Consider the following 16,456-nt stretch of genomic DNA (forward strand, 5'->3'; position numbering starts at 1 on the left):
CCTCCCTCCAGTCTAAGTGTTCCCCCGGGCAAATGCCCCTAAGTCTTTACTTACCCCTCCGCGCATATTGTGTACAGCGGAGTTCACGGGCGCCATCTTCTTCTCTTCGGTAATCTTCGGAATGAGACCGCCTGAGCAATTTTCTGTTTAGCGACAACTGTACATGCGTCGAAACTTGCGAAAATTATGAAGATTACTGAAGCAGCTGAAGACGTCGCCCGTGAACTCCAAAGCCTGAATCTGCACGGAGGGGTAAGTAAAGAGTTAAGGGCATTTGCCCGGGTAACACTTAGGCTGGAGGGAGCGGGGTCTATGTAGGGGAGGGGTTTTTTAACTTTTGGGTTTGCTTCTCCTTTAAAATCTCTGTAAAGTTTAAAATCAGGGCTATGCACTATTTACAGGCGAAGCCACCCAAAATAAGAGTGTGAAAGGAGGGAAAACAGTATGTTATGTGTGTTATGTGCCTTTTCCGACCAAGGAGCCCCCTCAGCAAACATCTTCTTTTCCCCTACACTAAAACCTGTCCCAATCCCTCGCTATTTGTACTAATTGGACTATACGACGTTGGGAACCAAGAGCTTAGCAAGACATACAGCTTTTGAGATACAGGCGCTTGCGCGTCACCGCTCTCTCCTCCCCCCATTCCGCTCTTCGCTTGTACGCTCCTCCCCCTTCCTCTTTCTAGTCATAGGTACCCTTCTGTCCAGGCGTTTTCTGATTGGCTGAATCGCTTCATCCCGGGGCTTGGCGCAGTTGCAATTCGCTCGTCAAGAGGTACCAATATGGCGGAGGTAAGACGGAAAACCGGGCCGGAGCTAGGGGGTTTGGAGATGGGCTGATTTGAACGGGAAATCCCGGCTCTGATACCCTTCCAGCGTTTGTCTTATTTTGGATTCTGGCTCGAACTCTGCCCATATGTCCTGCTGGGGCGGATGAACCGGCCAAACTTAGAGGAGAGAGAGTGTAGCGCAAACACTGGCCAGCGGGGCGGGGAAGTGCGAGAGGCGGTGGCTGGATGTGGGGGCTTCCGTTGCTGGGACAGTCCGAGTCTCGGCTTGTTGTTAGTAGCGCCCGGATGCTTCCCTTCATCTGTCCTAGCGGCCCCTATAAACTGTAATGGAAGTGTCCAGCCTGCGTATAGTCCGACTCCAACTTCCAATTTGGGGGGGGGATCTCGCTGAACAACAACTGATGGGGCAGGTGAAGCCATTGCTTTGGGTTCCCTAACATTATGGTCCCCAATTTTATGTCTCTCTTGGGGTGGGGAGTTCTTTTCATTTATGTATATGTGTGAGTAACTGTATATGTATTTGTGTGTAAGTGTATGCAGCTTGGTGTTTGTTTGTGTAAGTGTGTGTAAGTAAGGAAGTGTGTGTGTGTAAGTGTATGTACTTTGGTGTTTATGTGTGTGTAAGTAAGTGTGAAGTGTGTGTAAGCAAGTCCCATCATAATGACACTCCGGCCTTCCTGGGCCCCTTCAGCTCTTACTCCAGCCCTGGCCTCACCTGTCACTGTCCCTTTCCTGGGAAGTGTAGTTCAGCACCAGCTGCTGCCCCCAACATTCCTGGCTCAGGGATAGACATCTGTGACCCGGCCTCTTTGTCATCAGACATTTTATGTGGGAATGGTATATAAACAGTGGCGTCTTTGTGTTGTACAGCGCTGCTGCATATGTTGGTGCTTTTTAGACAATCGTTAATTGTACAGTAGCATTTATTTACTATAAAGTAGTGAAATCACTGTATAACCTGTGATTATTCGCTATTTAAGTGCCTATTAGCCAAGTACCTCACCAATTTGTAGGGATGCACCGAATCCACTATTTTGGTTTCAGCCGAACCCCCGAATCCGTCGCCAGAGATTCGGCCGAATACCAAACCGAATCCTAATTTGCATATTCAAATTAGTGGTGGGAAGGTGGAAAACATTTTTTACTTCCTTGTTTTGTGACAAAAAGTCGCACGATTTCCCTTCCCGCCCCTAGGATTCAGATTCGGTTCGGCCAGGCAAAAGGATTCAGCCAAATCCGAATCCTGCTCAATAAGGCGGAATCCCGAACCAAATCCTGGATTCAGTGCATCCATACTAATTTGTGGGAATGCAGCAGTCTGTCTCTGTTTCTCGTTGTAGAACATGTGTGTCCAGCCTGCTGCCGACCCCTGTTGGGCTATAGATCCCAGTATTTGTTGGGAGGCTGGCTGACTTGTAATTCGGTGGCAGCTGAAGGGACACAGGATGAATATTTTGTAAATTATATCATTAAAAATGGCTTTTAGTGATCTTGTCAGTTATAATTGGAGCTTAGTGATGTCATTTTTGTTACATGACTCGCTAAAACGTGTGTATTATAATAAATAAAGTATCCCTTGTTTGAAAATATGAGAATATTAGAAGTAACCTCAGAGTTTCATGACCTAACTCCTCGGTGACTTCTAATATCCTTATATTTTACAATAGGCGTACTTTTACAAACCGTACTCACAGGTCTTAAATATATTAAAAGTTTTTTTTATAATCAAGCTAGAGGCTAACGTTTCAGCCTATTCCTAGGCCTTTCTCAAAGCACACAACTCTTAGTGAAAATCCCATAAATACAGACATTGGCCGGAAAACAGCAGTTATAATACACAAAAGCCATGAATATCTTGTAAATTATATCCTTATAAACGGTGTGTTCTGATGTCATCAGTTATGAACGGTGAGTTCTGATGTCATTTCTGTCACATGACTCACCAAAACTTGTGTATTATAATAAATAAAGTACCCCCAGTTGCAAAATATGAGGATATTAGAAGTTACCTCGGAGTTCCATGACCTGTATAAAAACACTCGGCCTTCGGCCTCGTGTTTTTATATGGTCATGAAACTCCTCGGTAACTTATAATATACTTATATTTTACAAGAGGGGGTACTTTATTCACTATATAAAATTCAATAGTTACTATATCACAACAATTAAAAACATCCTATCTCGTCTACTTTATTTCACCTCAAATAAAAACAAGATACAATGTAACTTTGTCACATTTTCATAACAGTAACAAAGTACTCTCTGTCACTAAAGTATCGCTCTTTGAGCTACATTTAAAGCGTGTCAAAGGGATCTATAAATCCAGATCTCATTATCACATCAGCTGTTTTTCCTGCCACTGTCTGTATTTATGGGATTTTCATTGAGTTGTGTGCTTTGAGAAAGGCTTAGGAATAGGCCGAAACTCTAGCCTCTCTACTGGATGGATTGATTGATTTAAATGATTGACACTGCACCCAGGCAAGCTAATATATAAATATATATATTTATTTACACAAAAGCCGTGAATATCCTGTAAATTATATCCTTATGAGTAGTGATGTCATCAGTTATAAACGGTGAGTAGTGATGTCACATGACTCACTAAAACTTGTTTATTATAATAAATAAAGTACGAGAATATTAGAAGGCACCTCGTAGTTCCATGACCTGTTTAAAAACACTCGGCCTTCCGCCTCATGCTTTTATATCGTCATGTTACTCATCAGTGACTTTTAATATCCTTATATTTTAAAATAGGGGGTACTTTATTCAGTGTGTGTGTGTATGTGTGTGTGTATGTGTGTGTGTATATATGTATATATGTATGTTTTGTCCGAAACATGTTCTGTGAAATAAAGACACATTGTATTGCTGTGGGACTCCAGAGTTTATTTGAATCGGTATAAGGAAGTATTTTACCAGATATACTTGCCCGTTGTGTATTGAAAACATTGCATTTTTGCAAGATTTAGGAGTCATTGGAAGGCCCACAAGTCATATGAGTCTTCTGGATGGGCAGGTACATCCTGCAGGTCTTATTTCAAACTGCCCTGGATTAGAAGTTCCAAAGCCAGTTATGAATGGACTCTGATTTAAATTGTTGCTCATATGAAAAGTCCTAGCATTGCACCTACTGTGTCACTAGTGCAATCCCATTCCCTCACAGTCTTCTGTAGGCGAGTTACACAAGAATGAATTTCTAGGGCAATGTCTCTTGTTTTGTTCCTCTGAAGTGATACTGAAACTATTCTATCAATGTTAGAAATAATTGCTTAATAAGAAATGTACTTTTCAGCACTTATTAATGTTTCTCTTGTTTCCTTTTTTTCCAGTCATCCTTTGGCAGTTCGAGCCCAGGTTTGTCCTGTTTCTTGCCGTCTGCTGTATGCTACACTTCTTTTCTGAGACCTTAGATCCGGCCTGGAAAATCGACCAATTAGAACTCTCCTTTGTCTGAGCTGTTTTTGGATTTCATTTAATGCTAGTGGTGGGGAACATACTATACTAACCAAATATATTTGCAACGTCTGCTTGTTTCATTTTAGAGGAGAGCATGCTAAATCTCATCCTAAGAAATACCCTATACTGGTAACTATTTATAATTCTTATGGTACAAGGTGCGCTTTGGGGTACTTCTCTGCTGCCTCAATTCGCTGGTAGGGAATTCCCCCTGTGCCAAAACCCTAGTAGTAGTCACAACAATGTGAAGTACCTTTATGTACCTTGCCTGCATTTAATATTTCTACAATTCTCCTCCAAATGGAATGGAAACACGTAGTTGATCCCTGCAGTCATAAGGTTTGTGTTTTAACTAGAGACTATTTCTTGATCTTTAAAGGGATACTGTCATGGGAAAAAAAAAAATTTTTCAAAATGAATCAGTTAATAGTGCTGCTCCAGCAGAATTCTACACTGAAATTCATTTCTCAAAAGAGCAAATAGATTTTTTTATAATCAATTTTGAAATCTGACATGGGCTAGACATATTGTCAATTTCCCAGCTGCCTCAAGTCATGTTTTGAAAAAAACATGTTTTCCGATGACAGAATCCCTTTAACGGACAAGGCAAGTCTGAATGTTTGTGGGGGCTAGTGATTTGTTAGGCAACCCCCAAGACTAATTGCTCATCTTTTACCCAGTGACAAGCTGCTCTTCTTTTAACAGTGTTGCATAGGTTTGTTGCAGGATGGGTCTACATCATATTCCCCCAGTTTAGTAGGCCTCTTCAGGATTGCACTATGGACAGTACAGAACTCTTCATGAAGTTATAGTCTGATAGTCTGTCTTAGGTGCAGGGGATGCCTGGGAAGCAGACGGCAGTCCCCCCTGTTAGTTACCCTGGACCACTTTTATAAAAAAAACAAAACAGAACACTTACCCTGGATAAAAGTTAAGCAGTTTTTGGGTGGGATGTCTAATAAACTGACAAATCGGCAACCACTCCCCCCATGATTTAGGCTTTCCTTGTCCTTTAACATAAATCTTTCCAATCTGAGACAGAGATTTATAAGTGATCAATAAATGTTTTCGCTCAGGTATTTTATGTCAGTGTTATAATTAATGTTAGTTAAGATACATGTCAGACTTTAGCTCAGAAACAAGTAGGGATCCACCGAATCCACTATTTTGCATTCGGCCGAACCCCCAAATCCTTCCTGAAAGATATTGCCGAATACCGAACCTGATCCAAATTTGCATATGCAAATTTGGGCTGAGAATGGGAAAACATTTTTTACTTCCTTGTTTTGTGACAAAAAGTCGTGATTTCCCTCCCCGTCCCTAATATGAATTTGCAAATTTGCAGTCGGATTCAGTTCGGCCGGGCAGAAGGATTTGGCTGAATCCCGTACCAAATTTTGGATTTTCTGCATCCCTAGAAACAAGTCTAAAGGTCCCCATTTTGAATAATGATCTGTTGTGGCTATTGGGTTTGTATAGAACGTCTGAACCATCTTTAAGTCCAGGCCATTAGTGTTGTAACCATATGTTTTGTTTAGAATTGATGCTAAAGCTCCATTTATCCTTTCCGGTCTGACCATTAAATCTAATATGAGGGTATGGCACCGTTAACCGGGATTAGCAGACCATTTATTGGCTGTGACTCATAGAAGCTGAACCTATATTGTTATACCGTATATACTCGAGTATAAGCCGAGTTTTTCAGCCCCCAAAATATGCTGTAAAACTCTACCTCGGCTTATACTCGGGTCAAGCGCAAAAACGGTCGCTGGCGTCTAAGAATAGTCGCTGGCGTCCAAGAATAGTCTCCAAGAATATTCGCCGGCGTCCAAGAATGGTCGCCGGCATCCAAAAACGAGACGCCGGCACCTCCAATGGGAGCAGAAACCCTCAATTTTTTGATTGAAACTTACCAGAAGCTGCTGCATTTCTCACCCTCGGCTTATACTCGAGTCAATAAGCTTTCCCAGTTTTTGGAGGTAAAATTAGCTACCTCGGCTTATACTCGGGACGGCTTATAATCGAGTATATACGGTAGCTTAAGTATGGATCACTTAAAGTGATCTACTACTACTTGCTTACATACATAGATGGATACATAACCCTTTCCATTTTATATTACAACTTGTAAGCGAGGCAAGCTGTCATTTTCAGAGCGCTGGGCAGATAAGTGCAATGTACTTTTATAGGGCTGCTAGATGCAGGAATTTCTAATGACCGTAATCCATGGTAATCATATCATCTCCAGAATTTATACCAGAAGTTATGTAGTGTCCTGGTCAAAGGTGGACATGGAGATCAAATGAATTCTGGCCACGTGATCTGAAATGGGAGGGATCCTTGTGAATGTGTGATATTAAATCAGGAATGTTCTAGCAATAAAATCTTTAAAAGGGTAGTTCACCATTAAGTTAATTTTTAGAGGCACATTTATCAAGGGTTGTGTTTTGAATTCATGGGATTCCTGAACGTCTCCCATTGACTTATACAGTAATTCGGCAGGTTTAGGTGGCGAATAGTCAAATTCGAGTTCTTAAAGGGTCACAGTATTTGAATTTTCACTTCGACTCTTAATAAATCTGCCCCTTAGTGTGTAATAGATAGTACTTTGGGACCAGGCTTTGGATTTTATTTATTTATTTTAAATTTTGATTTCCTTTCTGCCTCTGTCCAGGTTTAAAATAGGGGTTACTACCTCCACCATTGCTCTGTAAAGCTGGCCATACACCTGAAGATTCCATGTGGATCTTTGCAAGATAGAGCCACTCATGTGCCGCATAACAAAAGATGTCTTGGCATTGATGGGATTTTTAACCTGCCAAATAGCTCTATGGCCAACTTTTTCTCTCCTTTCTTTTCAGTCCCTCTCCTATTCATCTTCCAGTCTCTTATTCACACCACTGCCTGGTTGCTAGGGTAAACTAGACATAAGCCACAGGATAGCTGCTGAAATTCCAAACTAGAATTCTGCTGTACAAAGCTAAAAATGTTTTTTAAAAAAACATTGTAAATGCTCAGTCACTGTTTGCATCCTACTAAATGTTCATTTTAAGGTGAACTACCCATTTAACCTGGTAGTGAGCATCCTCTGTTTTCATCTGATCTTAGGCTAGACTCTGTGCCTTGTTGCTAATAAGGTATCTAGGGTTGAATGCAACATGTAATAGCACCAGTCCCACTTAGCAAGATGTCTCAAAGCTTCTATAAAAACCAGGAATGTGTTTTTGTTTTTCTTTAATATGATTTAAATGTGCATTGTTAAAATTGTGGTTTTTCAAGAGTTGTCAGAATGATGTAAAGACCAAAACCAAACCGAGTTAATGTCATTAAATGTTATTTGGATGCAGTGGTCTGTATGGAATTAAGCTTTCAGTAACGCACACACACCCTATGTCCTTTTGATACAGGTATAGGATCTGTTATCCAGAAACCCGTTATCTAGAAGAACCTTCGATTTATGGAATGGCCATCTCGCAGACTCCATTTTATCCAAATAATACAGATTTTCAAAAATGATTTCCCTTTTTCTCTGTAATAATCACAGTAGCTTGTACTTGATCCAAACTAAGATATAATTAATCTTTATTGGAAGTTAAATTGGGTTTAATTAATGTTTAAAGGAGTTGTTCACTTTTTGTTTTCTGAATTACTTAGCTTTTTATTCAGCAGCTCTCCAGTTTGTAATTGGTCCAAATTACTAAATTTGGGGTAAGGTCCAAATTATACCCTAGCAACCATGCATTCATTTTAATAAGAGACTGGAATATGAATAGGAGAGGGCCTGAATAGAAAGGTGAGTGATAAAAAGTAGCAATAACAACACATTTGTAGCCTCACTGAGCATTTGTTTTTTAAATGGGGTCAGTGACCCCCATTTGAAAACTGGAAAGAGTCAGAAGAAAAAGGCACATAACTCAAAAACAAAAGGAATAAAGGCCAATTGGAAAGTTTCTTAGAATTTGCCATTTTATAACATAATGGAAGTTAACTTGAAGGTGAACCACCCCTTTAAGTGTTTTTGTAGATTTAAGGTACAGAAAGATCCATTATCAGGAAAACCCCAGGTCCTGAGCTTTCTGAATAGCAGATCCCTTTACCTGTACTTACATCAGATCTGCAAAAAACGTTGTTAGAATACTAAACACAGTAGCCCATGTACATGGGAACATTGCATATTGTACACGTCCCAGTATTTGAGTTTTTTCCCCTTATATCCCCTCTCCCGGCAAGACTAATGTATGGAGTTGTGTGCATGGAAGAATGGAGTTTCCAGTGGAAGACAGAGTAGCCTGCAGTCATATCCAGCTGTTAGAAACATCATCTGAGTCTCGAAAAATACTGTTTTATTTCAATTTCTTTCTGAAATAGATAACTACTGAAGCATTTCACAATGAAATATTCAATCAGAATGACAAAGAGAAAGTAAAGGTAATTTGTGACACACTTGTTTTGTTTTATTTCCCCCCCCCCTCTTGTTTTAAGAGTGTTTAAGTGAGGCTGGTGCTGTAAGGAACTAAAGGCAATGATGCTTCCATTAGATTTCAGTTATTGTTTAATACTTCAGTTGTGTGACTTTGGCCAGGCAAAACGAACTCCTCCACTGCAAGGAAAGGCTCTTCATTTCTTGTGACCCCAGGATCCACTTTTAGTTCTGATCTTGTGCCAAAGCATAATCAAAACTTATTGTACCCGATTGCTTTTACTTACCCTACAGATGCTTAATAATGCCAAATATTGCACTGGTGGATATTGCATGGTACATTTCTAGCGCCTTAGTTGTGCTGTTGCGCGGATCACAATGGGTTTTGTAAGATAATTTGTTTTATTTTCCAGTCGGCTCCCTGTCTTCTGAGGATCATGACTTTGACCCTACTGCTGAAATGTTGGTACATGACTATGACGATGAAAGAACTCTTGAAGAAGAAGAAATGAAGGAGGATGGCAGACATTTCGCAGCTGAAATTGAAGATTTAGAAAAGGTGCTTGTCAAGGATCCTTAAAGGGATTCTGTCATGATTTTTGTGGTGTTTTTATTTCTAAATTACACTGTTTACACTGCAAATAATTCACTCTACCATGTAACATTTTATTCATAATCCAACAAGTGTATTTTTGTTTTTAGTTGTAATATTGATGTGTAGGCAGCAATCTCATGGCCTTTTTGCCTGGTCATGTGCTTTCAGAAAGAGCCAGCACTTTAGGATGGAACTGCTTTCTGGCAGACTGATGTTTCTCCTACTCAATGTAACTGAATGTCGCAGTGGCACCTGGATTTTACCATTGAGTGCTGTTCTTAGATCTACCAGGCAGCTGTTATCTTGTGTTAGGGAGCTGTTATCTGGTTACCTTCTTGTTGTTTGCTGGGAAGGGGCTGATATCACTCCAACTTGCAGTACAGCAGTAAAGAGTGAATGATGTTTATAAGAGCACAAGTCAGATGACTGGGGGCAGCTGGGAAACTGACAATATGTCTAGCCCCATGTCCGAATTCAAAATTAAATATAAAAAAAAACCTGGTCTTTTGAGAAATGGATTTCAATACAGAAGTATGCTGGAGCAGCACTATTGAGGGTCAGATTCGGGAGATTAGACGCCTGGCGACAAATCTCCTCTTCTTCGGGGCGACTAATCTTCCCAAACTGCCTCTGCGGCCTTCCCTTGACATATTAGATCTTCCGGACAGAGCAACAGCACTGTCAAAAAGACACACAAAAGGTTACCAGAGAGGGGAGCCAAAAGGAAAGACAAACTGGCCGGTTAAAGGGATACTGTCTCGGGAAAACATGTTTTTCCCAAACGCATCAGTTAGGGTCAGGGCACATAGGCAGATTCAGGGAGATTAATCGCCCGGCGAAAAATCTCCTCCTTCGGGGGGCCTGATCTCCCCGAACCGCCTTTCCGCCAGCTAAAATGTAAATCACAACGGGATGGCACTCGGAGCGATTCATTTTCCGAAGTAGCCCAAAGTTTCCTCGTGTAGAAAAGGAATCGCTCAGAGTGCCACCATTCACCGTTTAATTGGTAGCCAGGGCATGGGGATGGACATCAGATCCCCCATTCTGGTGCACAAACAAGATTCTGAGATGATACAAGGCTTGTCTTAATAACAGTGTCCACAAAATGGCTCCTGCCTGCTTGTTATAATTATTAATTCCCAGACTGAAGGAAACAAGATTTAAATAATGTATACAGTGTAATTATAGTTCATTTTGCTTGACTAATGTGATAAAATAGGAATTTGAATAATTTTTGGGGGGTGGTTGACAGGTCCCCTTTAAATAAATCCAATAGGATTATTCTGCTTCCAATAAGGATTATTTATATCTTAGATGGGATCAAATACAAGGTACTGTTTTATTATTACAGAGAAAAAGGAAATTGTTTTGAAAAATTTGGCTTACTTTATAATAATGGAGTCTATAGAAGACCACCTTTCCGTAATTCGGAGTATTCTGGATAACGGGATTCCGGATAAAAGATTGTATACCTGTACCTTTCTGTATGGGTGCCATTGGTATTCTGTAAGTTTGTTTGTCTGTTTAAACTGGGCAGCTATCTAAAGTGTCAGTAGTACTAACAGGTTAACTGAATCTAATGCTCAGATTGACTACATTGTAGGTGCTCAACGTAGTCGTGCCTTCATTTTGTTCCCCCCCAGTTGATCATTAAGACATTTAGAAATTTGTATTTTCACAGGAAGGAAACATGCCCTTGGAAGACTTGCTAGCGATTTATGTGTATGAAGATACAGATCCAGTAACTGCTGTTTCAAGTGCAGGCAGCTCCCCGAGTGAACTTGCTGATGAGCTGCCAGATATGACTCTGGACAAAGTAAGTGCCATTTTGTGTTCAATTAATCCATATTCATTGGCTTTTTGTTGCATGGCTGTTGGCTGTATTGAAGCCTATGGACTGTGCACGCAAGTAAACGTCTCACCTACTTTTTATAAGATAAGGGCAAACCCTTTTGCTTTTTTTTATTTTTCTTCCTTTAAAGGGGAACCGTCACCCGAAATAATCCTGTTTTTTCAACGTTAGTCAAGCATAATGAACTTTAATTACACTACATAAATTTTGAATTTTGTTTTCCTTCGGTCTGGGAACTCCTAATTATAACAAGAAGGCAGGAGCCATTTTGTGAACACTGTTATTAACACAAGCCTTGCATCATCTCTTTTTTTTTTTTGTGCACCAGAATGGGGGACCTGATGCCCATGCCGTGGCTACACAATTAAATGGTGAATAAAAAGGGGGGAATGTGGGCAATGCAGTGACATCTAGTAACTGCTGAATGGAAAGTGAAAGTAATTTCCTGTCCCGCCTCTATGCCTTAGTAGGAAATCTTTGATCAACAGCTGAGATTTTTAAATGAGTTTACAACTATAATAAATAAAATAATTTGGATTTCATGTTTAATTTGAAAAGGACATTTATTATACCGCTTTTTATGTCTAGTTGACGGGTCCCCTTTAAAATCGCAATAATCCACTTCATTTATTTGTAGGAGGAAATTGCAAAAGACCTTTTGTCCGGTGATGATGAAGAAACACAATCTTCTGCTGATGACTTAACCCCATCAGTTACATCGCATGAAGCAACCGACTTCTTTCCGCGTCCTTTAAGATGTAAGTAGCCCATAGTTAGTCCTCTACACTCATTTTATATGTTTCCAGAAGCTTCTTCGTATAGTGCATTTCTTTCTTGGTAAGACTGATATGTCTTTACCAGCCCAGAGGTTCAGCAGTCCTATAACAGTAAAACATCAAAGATAGAAGGCGCACACTCCCTAATGAAAAATCAAAAAAATACAAAAAGTAAATACATGTGAGGTGCTAATCCTATAGGAGGCTACCCATCTGTAGTTTCCAATAAATCATGCATGAAACCAAAAAATGAAACCCCACATGCTGTTGCCATGTGGGGTAACTAGCATGGAATAAATTTGTTTTCATTTATTTACAGAGTGTGCTTTCCTTATTTTTTGGTTTCGTCCTATATCAGTAACGATTCATGCCTCCAAGTTTGTGCATCAAAGCTCTCCATCTTGTTAGGCTGTCTTTTCTATGCCAATGGCACTTCACATACTCGGTGTTCTACAGGCTACTGTTTACAAGCTAAATTTAGGGATTATTGGATAATATTAAAACATAAGCAGAAAGTGATTCAATCTATCGTACCTCATACAGGTATGGGACCTATTATCCAGAATGCTCGGAACCTGGAGCTTTCCAGATAACGTATCTTTCTGTAATTTGGATCTTCCTACCTTAAGTCTACTGAAAAACCATTTAAACCGTAAATAAACCAAATAGGCTGGTTTTGCTTCTAATAAGGATTAAATAATCTTAGTTTGGATCAAGTACAAGGTACTGTTGTTTTTTTTTGTTTTTTTTTTTATTAGAGAAAAAGGAAGTTATTTTTAAATCTGATTTATTTGGGTAAAATGGAGTCTATGTGGCGTGTTTACTAACATTGGAGATAAATATCCAGAGAGATTTCTGGAGATGTTGCCCATAGCAACCAATCAGATATTTGCTTTTGTTTTCTAATTTATAGGTGGCTGTTTACTAACATTGGAGATAAATATCCAGAGATATTGCCCGTGGCAACTAATCCGCAATTAGATCTAAACATGCCCCTATGGGAGATGGCCTTTCCGTAATTCAGAGCCTTATTAAGGATTAATTATATCTTAGTTTGGATCAAGTACAAGGTACTGTTTCATTATTACAGAGAAAAAGGAAATCATTTTTACAAATTTGATTTATTTGTTTAAAATGGAGTCCCGTAATTAAGAGCTTTCTGGATAACTGGTTTCTGGATAATGGATCTTATATCTGTATAACTGCCTGTTTCATTAAAATCCTTCCAAAGTGTTAAAAGAACCAAATTTTAGGGATCAACCGAATCCAGGATTCGGTTGGGGATTCAGCCTCTTTCAGCAGGATTCTGATTCAGCCGAATCCTTCTGCCCGGCTGAACGGGATCCTAATTTACATATGCAAATTAAGGACGGGGATGGAAATTGCGTGACTTTTTGTCACAAAACAAGGCAGTAAAAAATGTTTTCCCCTTCCCACCCCTAATTTGCTTATGCAAATTGGGATTCGGTTCGGTATTCGGCCAAATCTTTCGTGAAGGATTCGGGGGCTATGGCCGAATCCAAAATAGTGGATTTGGTGCATCCCTACCAATTTTAAAATGACCCTGCCTCAAATGCTCTCGCAGCTGCAGATTTTTATCCTTGCTAAGCCCCCTTGTTTCTTTCATTCCAAATAAAGCAAACACTGCCTATGACGGTGATAAAGAGTCTGAGAGTGATGATATGGAAACAGACTTTGGAAATTCATCGGAGGACCTCAGAAAGGCAAGTGTACATGTAGTTTTCATTTACATTTCAACATAAAATTAAATAAGCATTTTACTATATATGTTTTTGGTTTTTTTTTGTTAGGAGATAATGCTTGGACCACTTCACCAAGCGGAAATACCACAGTTTCAGGGGAAATGCTTGTCTGATTGCACTGGTAAGTGTTGTGACCTTCTGGGACCTAAATATCTGATTTAAATGTTAACATTCCTGCTGTAAAAACCAGATTCCGCTTTAGTAAATGGTTTCTTGCTCATATCAAAATCATGTTAAAGCTTCTTATAGGCCACGCTTTCCAGGTCATATAATGAATTGGGGAAGCTTCCAATAAACGTGTTACATTTTAAAAAAGAAGAGAAGCAAACAAGGCAGTTTATTGATAATAGATTAGCCACAACAGTGCAAGCTAGAATACCATTTTTATTCTTTAGAATGATGTTCCATACCTGAGTAAACCGCTTTAGACACTATCTGTTTGTTTAGGATAGCAGCTGCCATATTGGTTTGGTGTGACATAATTTCCTGACTGAGTCTCTCCCTGCTCACTCATAGCTCTGAGCTCAGATTACAGGAGGGAGGGGAAGAGGAGCAAACTGAGCATGCTCAAGCCCTAGCCCTGGAGGTTTAAGCTGAAAACAGGAAGTCTGATACAGAAGCCCATGAGTACACAATAGAAGGAAAGAAATGTGGTGTTTCTTTTGACAGAGGACTCAGAGCAGCATTACTATATGTATTCATATAGACCTTTTTGATAAAGCTTACTTAGTTCTAACCTTTCCTTCTCCTTTAAACTAGTTAGTGCACTTCTTATGGCTGAATTCTCTCGCGATCTGGTAAACCCAAAAATGCACGTGTACCAAAAACAAACCCACTGGAAGTGACGTCACATTTGCCCTTAAGTGGACGTCACTCCGGTGCAGAATCTTCCCAAAAAAAATAAAAATTGGAAGAACCAAAAGGGTGGGTGGGAGTGATCAAGCCCACACCTTTAATGGGTACCCAGCCTGCTCACCCACGGGCTGCCAGCACTGCCAAGGAATCGGAAACGGGACTGCTTTGCGGGTATTACGCGGGTTCCCGACCCGATGCAGGACTCTACCACAAGCTATGTTTTCTGGTGTATCTAGGTGCCGCCCCTTACTCCCTGGCACTTAGGTGGCATAGGGCAAACCTACACACATGGCCACTGCAATAATGTTTTTATTTTACATATCACATTACAGCAGATGAACATGAGGATCAGCTGATCTGGAGTCCAGATGTTCTTCCAGAAAACAAAGTAAAGGATTTTCTACGTGAAATATCAAGAGCTACTAAAGAGAAAGATACTGGGGGAGTTCTGTTGAGAGACAATGAACAGGTAATGAAATGTTATATATTTTTTTACTTTATAGGTGAAAATTAATGTGTTAAGCTAAACCGTCCTCCTTTTTCTTAAACAAATAATTGTATGTATTCTTATGTCCGTATAAAGTTCACTTAGTCTGTTACAGATAATACTGATTTGTCTGCTATCAACTTGTGTATTGCACTGAATTGTTCATATAAATTCACCCATTTGTGCAATGGCCACAGTATTTACTTCACACTTGATTTATAATTTGTGAAAGTGCAATTGTTTGTGTGACTTTGGGTTAGATATTTCCCAGGATTCCTTGCCATTCCTACAGCAGGTTACTTGTCACAATAATGATTATTGGCCAGCAAAGCTTCAGTTGATCCACTGATATTAACAACATGTATGACATGAAAGCTCAATTGCCTAAACCTTTTTCCTTGTAGGCATTGCATGAACTCTTCAAGTGTCAGTACAATATAACTGATGCGTTGGAGCGATACTGCAGCAGTAGAAAGGCATCACAAGGTAAGTTAGATGTTTATAAACTGCTGTAAAAATCACTTACCCTAATTGCACATTTTCTCTATCAAGCTTTCTATGCTTGTTGGTAAATTCTATATCTACATGGCAAATAATTTACTAGTAGTTGTAGTAGAGTAATAGAAAACCAACAGACCCAACAGTCATGACATGCTGCTGATTCTGTTTAATTGAATAATTCAATGAGGCTTGTTCCAAATAATAGCAGTGTTAAAAATAATAGCTTCTTCCAAATAATAACAGTGTGGAGTTCAATAAGATCATTTTATACTGTGCGAAAAAAAAAAAACAGGTGTTAATTCCGGCCCTTATTTAAGGAAGGAAGGCAGAAAACGTGCATGTTGGTTATAGTGCATTTCTCTCTGAAAATCTAAAATGGGTCGCTCCAGACATTGTTCAGAAGAACAGTGTACTTTGATTAAAAAGTTGATTGGAGAGGGGAAAACATATAAAGAAGAGCAGAAAATGACAGACTGCTCAGCTAAAATGATCTCAGATGCTTTAAAATGGCACCAAAACCTGAAAGACGTGGAAGAAAATGGAAAACTGCCATTGGAATGGATAGAAGAATAGCCAAAATGGCAAAGACTCAGCCAGTGATCAGCTCCAGGAAGATCAAAGAAGGTTTAAAGTTCACTGTGATACTGTTACAATTAGACCCTATGTGAAGCCAAACTATCGGCAAAAAGCTCCCACAAAGTCCCATTGTTGGGGGGAAAAAGACATGCTGAAGAGCTTACAATCTGCCAAAGAACAGATTGACTGGCCTAAAGAGAAATGGCGCAACATATTGTGGATTGATGAAAGCAACATTGTTCTTTATTGGGTCTAGGGGCCTCAGACAGTTTGTCAGACGACCCCCAAACACTGAATTCAAGTCACAGTACACAGTGAAGCCGGTGGCACAAGCATCATGATATGGGGATGTTTCTCATACTATGGTGTTGGGCCTATT

At 39.8% G+C, this 16,456-nt stretch overlaps 1 protein-coding gene and 1 long non-coding RNA gene across 12 annotated transcripts in view; one reads left to right on the forward strand and one right to left on the reverse strand.

Annotated features, from left to right (window-relative positions):
* Window positions 1–831, reverse strand: part of LOC108704429 — a 14,316-nt gene extending 13,485 nt beyond the window's left edge. The window contains exon 1 of one of the 3 annotated variants that reach the window (XR_005965119.1): window positions 696–831. This is a non-coding gene — a long non-coding RNA (uncharacterized LOC108704429). Of the gene's footprint in view, window positions 1–54 lie in introns of all 3 variants that reach the window. The other 2 variants (XR_001933587.2, XR_005965117.1) reach the window with 2 other exon arrangements.
* The window catches only part of mier3.S (mesoderm induction early response 1, family member 3 S homeolog), a 25,550-nt gene continuing 9,765 nt past the window's right edge, over window positions 672–16,456 (forward strand). For 3 of the 9 annotated variants that reach the window (XM_018240987.2, XM_018240979.2, XM_041580566.1), the window contains exons 1-9: window positions 1,060–1,200; window positions 4,126–4,150; window positions 9,086–9,231; window positions 10,949–11,083; window positions 11,757–11,877; window positions 13,534–13,619; window positions 13,707–13,779; window positions 14,846–14,982; window positions 15,405–15,486. In XM_018240987.2, the coding sequence (XP_018096476.1) occupies window positions 1,117–1,200; window positions 4,126–4,150; window positions 9,086–9,231; window positions 10,949–11,083; window positions 11,757–11,877; window positions 13,534–13,619; window positions 13,707–13,779; window positions 14,846–14,982; window positions 15,405–15,486 (889 nt within the window). In that variant the 5' untranslated portion in view covers window positions 1,060–1,116. Of the gene's footprint in view, window positions 792–1,059; window positions 1,201–4,125; window positions 4,281–8,620; window positions 8,681–9,085; window positions 9,232–10,948; window positions 11,084–11,756; window positions 11,878–13,533; window positions 13,620–13,706; window positions 13,780–14,845; window positions 14,983–15,404; window positions 15,487–16,456 lie in introns of those variants that run through there. The other 6 variants (XM_018240982.2, XM_018240981.2, XM_018240983.2 and 3 more) reach the window with 6 other exon arrangements.

The sequence above is a fragment of the Xenopus laevis genome, chromosome 1S, assembly GCF_017654675.1.
Source record: "Xenopus laevis strain J_2021 chromosome 1S, Xenopus_laevis_v10.1, whole genome shotgun sequence".
Taxonomy (NCBI): domain Eukaryota; kingdom Metazoa; phylum Chordata; class Amphibia; order Anura; family Pipidae; genus Xenopus; species Xenopus laevis.